This window comes from Papaver somniferum, chromosome 1, assembly GCF_003573695.1.
Source record: "Papaver somniferum cultivar HN1 chromosome 1, ASM357369v1, whole genome shotgun sequence".
Taxonomy (NCBI): Eukaryota; Viridiplantae; Streptophyta; class Magnoliopsida; order Ranunculales; family Papaveraceae; genus Papaver; species Papaver somniferum.
Genome location: NC_039358.1, coordinates 190147817 through 190157908, shown reverse-complemented (window position 1 = coordinate 190157908; position 10092 = coordinate 190147817). Strand labels below are relative to the sequence as shown.

The 10092-nt window shown below is 35.2% G+C and overlaps 1 protein-coding gene across 1 annotated transcript; it reads left to right on the top strand.

Moving 5' to 3' along the window:
* Positions 1 to 2948: 2948 nt before the first annotated feature.
* Positions 2949 to 4602, top strand: LOC113310440. Its single transcript, XM_026559132.1, has 2 exons — positions 2949 to 3180; positions 3268 to 4602. Exons 1-2 carry the CDS (start codon positions 2980 to 2982, stop codon positions 4567 to 4569), a joined length of 1503 nt encoding a protein of 500 aa, XP_026414917.1. The 5' UTR covers positions 2949 to 2979; the 3' UTR covers positions 4570 to 4602.
* The last annotated feature ends 5490 nt before the right edge of the window (positions 4603 to 10092 follow it).

The window sequence follows — 10092 nt, the reverse complement described above, 5'->3', positions numbered from 1 at the left end:
GCCAATTCCTCCGGTTTCTCTCAGTCAACAAAGTTCGAAAACTTCAGATTAAGGAATACATGGTTATGTAATCTAAAATCTCATTACAATCATTGAGACATTTTCAGAGGACGTTATATAGCCGTTATTCACAGACCGTTTCACGTCAGAGCAATTCTCAAAGTAATTGAAACTTTTCATGACTTTCGTCACTAGGTGAAGATAAACTTGATCAAAGCGAAACGATTTACCAACACACGATTTCGAGAAAAAGATAAGTAGTGAATACTCAGCTCGAAATGTCAAATGTGTATGATCCAGTCTATATAGCATACAACTTTTTGTCTCATAAGAAGTAGGAGATAGAATAGATAGACTTTTGAGTGATAGATAAGTTCAAGTCTCCACATACCTTTTAGTTGATGAAGTTCCACGGTTCCTTGAGTAGATCTTCGTCGTTGTATAATGAATCGCCATGAAGTCCTTGAGCTCAACTACACTTTTCTATCCTAGTCCGAGACTTAGCTATAATATACTAGAAATCAAGACTCATAGTTTTGATCACTAACATTGACAAACATGCTTGATATAACAACGCATGCGAGGTCGACCGAGCTATGCTTTAACAAAGAGGACATGAAATGATAATCTAAAGAATCGATTTAATCGATTAGGCTTTGGTTCAGTGGAATCAAGGAGGTTACTATGTTTATATCAAAGTCTCGATCCAATCTTGTTGTGGGTACACAACAATTGGTATCAGAGCAGCTAGGATCCATGGGGATTTGAGGGTAAGGTTCGATTTTACTAATCAAATGATTATGGAGTTGAATGCTCAATGGGAATATGCAGCTGATCAAGATGAGTGGTGTGAGTTGTTGAAAGGAATTACCTCTCGGCAATCAAACTGGATATTCGCCCAAATGTATGGTATTGATTTGGTTGAAAAAGCTGATCCAGAAGAAGATAATAGAAGAGTTGAGGAAATAGCTTCTTCAATACTAACTCAACCACCACCTGGGGAACAGTGAGTTGAAGAAGATGTTACTGAAATTCAGGAAATCAAATCAATCCCTCCTGTTGTTGAAGAGGAGAAATTCGATTTGCCTAATGTTGTGAGTTCTCCGTTAGAAGAAGTTCAAATGATTTCTGCTGGAGTTGAAGACAAGAATGATTCGACCAAGGGTGTGGGTTTACAACTTAAAGAAGTTGCAGAAACTGATGTGAAGAAATCTACAAAGAGGGGTCAGGTTAAAATGGACGAGGTTAATGATGGGGAGATTGTGAGCTTACAGGTAACACAAACCACTACCCACAACCTGCTAAATTGTGATGGTTTTTATATTGTGATCAATTTTTCTCGTATTGTATTTGATCGTGGCGGAGAGATTGAAATTATGAAGGGTTTTTCTGATGTTGCTAGGAATTATAAGTTCTGTTCTATTAAGAATAATTCTGGTTCTTTGGTACCCAATATGTGTTCAATTTCGGTGGATAAATTTGATTGGAAATCTGTTTATGGGAGTGTTCTAAAACATGGGTATCAATTGGAATGGTTGTTTGAGGATTCAATAATGTTTTGGTTGGTTAAAAACATAGACAGTCATGCTTCTAGCAAGTTGTTTGATAAAATGCCTGAGAGTGCAGCTTGTAATCTGAGTGGTGCTGGAGATGAATTTCTCTTACAACTTCAACTGGGTAAGGCGAGTTACAACTTAATAGTCGATGAATGTGTCTTCCTTATCATCATTGCGGCTCGTAGGACGTTTGATCGAGGAAAGATATTTCAATGTGTTAGAAGGTATTCTTATCACAATACAAGCAATTATAATTTCAGTTTCGGTTTACTTTATTTTAGTTTGATTGTTCTTAATGGGTTAAATTTCATGAATACTTGTGATGGAAAATCTGTTTATGAGCTAAATATAGAAGTTGGGTACCCTTTATATTATTGGAGCACTCGAATTTACATGAAATTATTAAGTTGGTGATACTAGTGATGCTTTCCAGTTGCTTAGTGAAATATTACAGCAAGTTAGTGTTCACTGGGCTAAAATGATCCTTCATGAGACAAAGGAAAGTGAGTTTCGCAATGCAGGGGGTCTGTATAGTGGAGAATGTTTATACTGTGGCCTAGATTATAATGGGAGGGTATTTGATCGAGGAAGGTCGCTAGGAATTGCTTATATGATGGTCCACGTGGTTGCAGATAGTAGTGTAAAGGTTGCAACTACAATTTTTGAAACTACTCCTCGAAGATATCATGAATATTGTAACACATTCATTGCTAAGATAGCAAAGTTGATGGTTATGGAAAATTCAATTGCGATTTTACTTACCAAGGAGGGTAAAGGCTGCGTCACTTGCAAGTTGTTTGATCCAGGTAGCCACGATTTTCATAAAAGTCAAGGTTTTGTGATTCCTTTACTTGGTGAACTATTGAAGGTCGGTGCAATTGCACATTGTCATGAGAAGATGCTGCCAATAACTTCGAAGGAGTTTGATTTTTTTTTCTGATACTGCTTTCAGTTTACAAAATTGTGAGAATTTACTTTTGTTTCTCGAGAAGACAATATATAGCTCAACTAAACTCTTTGTTGTGTCTTGAGTACTTGAGTTGGAAATTAAAATTGTTTCCACCTGGTTTATGGAGTTCCAAGGGCTGTGAAGAAGGTATACTCTCGCCTACTGCTGCAAGGGTTTTCTATCTAGAGTTATTGATGGTTATAATTGATAGACCAGAAGGTAATGAGCTTAAAATTATTTTGGATGGGTTTACAATTCTTCTAGTGCCTATAACTCCAGTTTCCAGAATTTCTAAAACCCGATTTTATCTCTCAGCAAGTTGTTTCTTCTGGCACTTTTATTTCCTCACATCTGTTTCCGGTGAGAGCTTCTCAGTTCAGAAGAAAATCCTAGGGGCAGAATGGTATTCCAAACAAATGAATATATATAAATGTCAACGGGAGTGTTGGCTTTGATCAACTTCTTACAGCTTATATGCCAGCAAAGCAGTTGCCTTACCAACTAGTTGGGGTCTTGGCTTCAACTGGTAATTTTGTATTGTTCCATTACCATTATATGCTCCTCTCGTTAACTAGAAGTGATTACAGACTTTTAAGGAGAGGGTTATGTTTGCATTATCAAATACCTGTACCCGTTCTCTATGGAGTTCTTATTATTCTAGAGGAAGTTAAAATGGTAATTCTATACTCCTCCCCCATGTTTGATCTTCTATCTTTTTATTATGCTCTACATAAAATTGTGTGCTTCTATCGACCAATGTAGGGTTTTCTCAAGTTGGAGTTCTTCGCAGGGATGATGGGAACTCAGCCCATACCCACTGTGCTTTACATTCCAACTGTATTAATGTGTGTAGTACTATTAAAATGGAAATTTAAGTTGTCTACATCTGAGTTGTGTAGTATGAGATATGTTAGCTGGAATTGTAAGAGCAAACTGTTCTCAACAATCCTATGGAGTAGGAAAAGGAGTGATGGTACTATATGGCTTGTCGTCAAGCTACCGGGAGCACCTGGCTATATAAGTGGTTGTCGTGTGTTTCTTGATAGTGGGAAAATACATGAAATTATATCAGGGAATTCTCACTATTGGAATTTTTGGGGTGCAGATGATAGTTTGTTGCAACTTCCACTTAGTTTAGCTAATGCTACAAGGGTCCTTAATTCTGAATTGTTGAAAGTTAACGCAGGGGTACTTAGACAAGACGCGAAGGGTCGTTTGTATCTTTTGGAAATTTGGTTGTTGCACTTTTTGTGGCCTTCATCTGAGGTTTATGAGGGTCATTCGGTTCACGAGAGAATTATATTGGTATATTCTGATCCCACTTGGAACTGTTTGCACTTGTTTCATTGTGCTCAACATCCTAGTTCTTGTTTGTTCAGTTTTGATTTTATTCATTATTATAGATCGACAAGGCCCCCTGTAAGGATAGTGGGAATTCTTGTAGTGATTATTACAACCCACTTTACAATTGAATTGAAGTTTATCGATTATTCGAGGTGGAAATACAGATGGGTTCCAACTAGTTTGTGGAGTGTGAGAATCGTTGGCTGGGTTGGTAACATTTTTATTTCGGTGGTGTACCTCGGCCTTAACTGGAATGACAAGAGAAATTTTCTCTGCGAAGTTGTAGCCTATAATCAAGTTGCGGCAATTCTTCACATGATGATGTGGCTGGATTATCTGAAATGGAAGTTCAAATTCTTTTCAACTGTATTATGGAGTGTGGAAGGTGCCAGCGAGATTTATGACGTTCAGGGTATAAAGCAACTGGTGGAACATGAGAGGATGTCAACCAAGCTCCAACAAAACTTTAAGTGGCAAGTACATGTTGTACCATTTCAGAGTTGCACTTTAACAAAAGCCAAAGGAGGTGATCTTAAAGTAATACATGCAGACTTGATGAAAAATTCCAAGAAGATCATTGGTTATGCAACAACTGTTGTAACTAATATGGTAGTTCAGTTCAGTCTGGGAAATATCGACTACAAACAACGACAGTTTACCTTAGTTAAGGAAAAAGAGATGGTAGTGCTACCAGGGAGTGAAGAGAAGCTACCAATCTAGATGTTTTCAAGCAATCATCCTTCTTACCAGGCGTGACAGTGCTACAAGTAGGTGGGGAGGTTTGGTGAAGCAAAGATATGTGACCAGGAAGGACAAAGTTGATATCTACTGCAAGGTGGATGATATTAGTTCTACTGGAGCGTGGGAAGCCATGTATCTCAATCCTTCATCCTTGAGGACAAGGATGTTTTGAAGGGGTAGGTATTGTCATATCCCTGGCCTAAGGAGTAGATGCCCCGTATCCAATATCTGTCTGCCGTGAGCGCTTTTATGTTAAATAGCTGTTAGTAGTAATTAATTACAGTTTATTAGCTTAGTTAGTTTAATTAGTAGTTAATGTCAAATATTAGGGTTGGTTGTGATGTAACCACCTGGAGTTTCATTGGCCGTTGGATGCTAGGGTAGGATGAGTATAGCTTTATAAGCTATGGAGTCTGTAAGAAGAGGACATGAGATGATAATCTAAAGAGTCGATTTAATCGATTAGGCTTTGGTTCAGTGGAATCAAGGAGGTTAATATGTTTCTATCAAAGTCTCGATCCAATGTTGTTGTGGGTACACAATACATATACTTATTTACATCTGAGATTTATTAATGCGAATTTAAAATTTTCATTACCAAGTTCTTTTGGAAGCTTTCCAGCCAAAAAACTAAATGTTTTCCAGAACTTGGTGATCCTAAAAACAGCGTTATCCTACAAAAAATTCAAAACAACAAAATTAGAAAACAAAACCAATTAACTTCTTAAATCAAAATATAAGATGATTCCAATGAATATAAGCAAAAGTGGTTCATATCACTTAGAGTTGATGATTCCGCTATAAGATCATCAAAAATTGAAAATGGTTTCTTTAATTATATGGAGGAAACTGAAAACATCTATCAATTTGTTTATTTTCAATGAGATTATCACCTCAACAACATTAGTTGTAGTCTTGAAGATTATGGAGGAAACTAAGGTAACGAATTGTTTATCTCGCAAGGTAAACCGATTCGATAGTTTAAATCCCCAACCAAACTATTCTTTTGCAGATGAGAATACAATGCAGATAATAATATACGGAAAACATCAATTTTTCAATGTTCAAGAAGCTTTAATCTATACTTACTCATGGTCAGTAATGGTTTTAGCTAAACCAAGTCCAACTCTTTTCATTTCCTGGTAACTCGTCCTCTGAAGGGGAAATAATTGGATTCTTTGAGGGACCAAAAATTCTTGGAGCTATCCTGTGCGGCAGATGATTATATCTTTTGTAAGCTTCATTCAAAAAGAAAATTATACACATAATTAGAATGGTCCAAATCCCAGTGGAGGAATAAAAACAACAGAAGTAAAGAGAGTAAATCAAAATAAAATACATAAACAAAAAAATTAAGAAGATTTCTAAATGAATTTGATTACTAATTACTGATTTTTTAACTCAATTCAATTTTATGTATCACAGATCTGTGTTAACCGAGGGAATCAACAAAATACATCATAAGCTCTGCCCAGTCTGACTATCGATCCCCTATGTGCATCGACGGTTCCTAACACAAACAGGAATTGTTGAATCATTAACATAATATAGTAACATTACTTACCAAAAAAAATTAACATAATATTCACATAGCTTTGTATGAACCCAACACCCAGTAATACCCTTCCCTACATGTTGGATCAAAAAATTTGAATTATTTTTCATGAGAAATGATGATTAAGGTAAGGACTAAACTCTTACTTAAACTTGATCGAGATTTGTAAGTAAACTTAGTTCAAAACTAAATCTAACACGGAATTTAGTCAAACGAAGATTTGTTTTGTTAAATGAACCTACTTTGTGGCAAGCTTTCTGTAATCTATTTTGATCTCCTGATCGGAAGAATCCCTCAAAATGTTTAAAGTTTATCCCTAATTCAAACATAGGAGTAGTAGACACAGTGCAGACCCAATGGATAACTTTTTTTAAAAAATTGGAAAATTAACATTATGAAGGGCAAATGAAAAACCACAATACAAAATTCTCATAGGTTTTGAAATCCTAAATTTAAGCAATTTAGGACGAACTAACCCGAGAAATAAAAATCACTGGATAGAAAGTGGATGTAAAACGAAATTGGAAGCTAGGGAAAGAAGAGTTACATGTTCGATTGGAACTGATGCTGATCTCGATTGTGATTAGACATTTTATAGAGAGGATCCAATTAATGCAAAGATTATCGTTTTTTTTTCTGAGTAGGAGGCAAAATTCAATATGGATTGGGAATAACTTGATTGGAAATACCTTCTGTTACTGAAGAGAGATTAGAAAGGCATCTAGCGTTTATGATACATTATGGAATATGAAAGTTAAAAGGGAAAAGATTACGCAGGAACATGAATGAAAACCCAATGGAAGGCATCTAGCTGTGAGTTACATACAATGAAAACCTTATTTATGATTCGGAAGCGAGGGATGTCCAACCATTGGATTAAGCAAATCCAGTACATTATTCTAGGAGCGGAGGGAAGATCACAACCGATAGTTAGAAAATCTAATGTATCGTGGCCGCTGGGTGACTCACCAAACGCTCATGTCATGTAAGCATAGATAAGGACAACCATGAAATTATCTAGCCAATACCATGTTGACCAAAATACACTCAATGCATGTTTTAACATTTGTAATTTAATTAATTAAGTCCACAAACAGATGAAACTTCTCATGAATCAACTCCAAAAAATTCCTCCTAGTTTTTTTTTTCTGATCCCTAGTCCAACAACACAAACATGTTTCTATTGTGACAACTAAGAATTAACTACAAGAAAATCTTCATTCTATTTTCTAACTTTTACTTTCTTTCCGCTGACTAAAATCTGGCAGCATAAAAAAAATAAGAGTTTTGTTGTTTTTTCATTCTCTCGATTCTCGAGTAAACCAAGGATAAACCGCTAATGTTAATTTAGGCAGTAAGGGAAAGTAAGTCTAACATGTCGACATAAATTCGTGTAATTAGGAAATTTTCATTTTTATTGAAGTACACATTCTATCTTGGCTTACCAAGCTATCCGCTTGTGATCCTCTATACCCGGGTTCCCTGTGTCCCGTGTGCCACCAATAAAAACTCGACATGTGTCCTATTTGTTAGTGAAGCAAATTAACACCGTTACCTTAAAAAATAAAAGCTTTTATGCTCTAACCAGTCTGTGTTCTCCTCTATTCTTCATAGTAAAAGACTAACAGATCTTTTGCCTTTTTTTTTACTCGTTGTTACTTTCTCCTTAAACAATTTATCGGTTGAACGCTACTGATTCTTCTAACCTATTAAGAAAACTTAATTCCTATAACCCAACAGTAGGAATTTCCATCTAAACCTTATTTTACTAGAAGACTTGGAATTTGGAATAAAACCCCAAAATCTTTAATCATATGAAGAACCATTGTGCATCATGTTTTTTTTTCTTTTCCGGACGTCATGCAGCATCATGCTTTTGATTAGGAAGAAAATGGAAACAAAAATCTTATGTTTCTGAACTTAGTATTAAGCTCATCATGTTTTTGATTGGATGGGACAAAACCCTTTTAAGTTCGAATTTTTTTATTTCTCCTTCATCACAATCTTTCTTTCTTATTCTTCACAAAAATTCACAATGATTTTTAGGTTTGATTCTATCGATTATTTCTTACATAATGGCGTCAATAATTTCAATAGGAGTTGCACACGGATAATAGTGTCAATAATTTCAATGGGAGTTGCACCCAAAAGTTGTACATGAATGAATTGGAGAATTTAATTAGGAAACGTCGTTAACATCACCGCAAATATCATGTTAATTCATGCAACTGTCAAGCACACGTGTCACAAACTAATTGGCAGGTACAGAGGGCACGAGAAAATTTGGGTACAGAGGATTTGGGCCCAAGCTATCTTTTAACCTCCAGCTAATGTAAATTGAACTAAGGCCAAATCAACGGGAATCTAAGAGCTTCTCCAATGGTCATTGTGTGTGTTTCCTATGTGGCAACACAAGTAAGACATCCTCAATCTATTTTTCCTTAAAATTAGGGAGAAAAAAAAATCCATCTCCAACGGTATTGCATGTACATTTTTTTTTTATTAATATAAATTTTATTTTCCATAATTAAGATTTTATTAGAGCTAAAAATGGTTAGTTAATATGTTAAAGTGATTTCAATTGAGTAAAAGCTGACTAGGATGGTAGACAATGTCTACCCAAAGTCATCTATACATTGGTTTAAGACATCAGAATTGGAGAATGATTTTAGAAAAAATATATGTGTATCCTAGGTGGATTTTGACATTTATCTCCACACACATGCCATCGGAGAAGGTCTAATCGAATAGTCTTAGCATAAATTTGGTTAACTATTTCAAACCTATGATCACTAAACAAGTGGCAATATTTCCATAAGGATTTCTCGTTCTCGGTTTCATTTCCTAAATTCGGTCAACAAAATCTCCTAAACCATATTCGATCACGTTCGGGGAATATGCTCAAAATCCTCCTTTGTTAATTCCTGTGATCTAATTAACCAAGGAAAGTAAATCTTTTGATAATTAAGTTTGTTCCTTTTATCATTCACGTGCAGTCAATTTAGGGGATTAAATTCCCAAAATTTTCTCTACCCTAATTAAAAAGAAATGGAAGAAATTACCTAACAGTGGTTAGTCAAATGAGATTTCAAATGCCTTTCAGAGAGTTCTCAAATCCGACGCTAGTCCATTGAGACTCTTGGTGAGTCTCCTAATGTTTTTTGTTATTGGTTAGTGACCTTTTTTAAGTCATTTAAATTCTCTGAAACTCCATGTTATTGGATTAGGATTTCATAAGAGTCACTCAAACATCCTTGTTATTCGAACGAGAATTGAAAGTCATTGATTTATTGTTTTCAGAGATTTGAAGAGACTTTTTAGGAAAATAGGCATGGTAGAAATCTCTCCTCAAGAGGTGATATTTCCAGAGACTTGGAAACTTGAGGAATATTTGTTTTTGAGAATAGGACAATTTTTTTTTTTTTTGTGAGCTGATGACTAAGTAAAGGGCCATTCGCGGAGTAAACAATTGGCGAGACTGCATGCAAAATAAAAATGAATGTGGGATGAGTGAAATAAAAAAAATGAAAACATGGGCATAAGGCAACAACGAGATTTATTTTGGTAATCAACACGTATTTTACCAGGTATTCATGGGACTTTTATTTTGATTATAACGTGCATAATAAAGTAATCGGTAGATGTTTTGAATTTTTGATTAGATATTATACATTTTTTTTGTCTCTACAAATCACAGGGACTCTTTACGAATATTCATTTTTTGTGTCTACAAGTCACAAATACTCTTTAATATACTCTCAGAGAATCAAGAGATCCCTATATTTTTAGAGAATCTCTGGGAGTCACTCAAATAAAAAATCTATAAAAGTCTATATAAATCTCAATTGAATACCTCCCTGTAATTTTGTTTAACTTCAAATTTCAACCAATCACAGCATAAGTATCAAACTTTTATCAATTGTTTATATTTTTGCGATAGTTAACCA

Bases quoted from the DNA above. Each gene is read 5' to 3' on its own strand.
- LOC113310440 (XM_026559132.1), top strand. From the start codon at position 2,980: ATGCCAGCAAAGCAGTTGCCTTACCAACTAGTTGGGGTCTTGGCTTCA. The intron at 3,181-3,267 runs GTAATTCTATAC...CGACCAATGTAG, and splicing joins TTCTAGAGGAAGTTAAAATG to GGTTTTCTCAAGTTGGAGTT.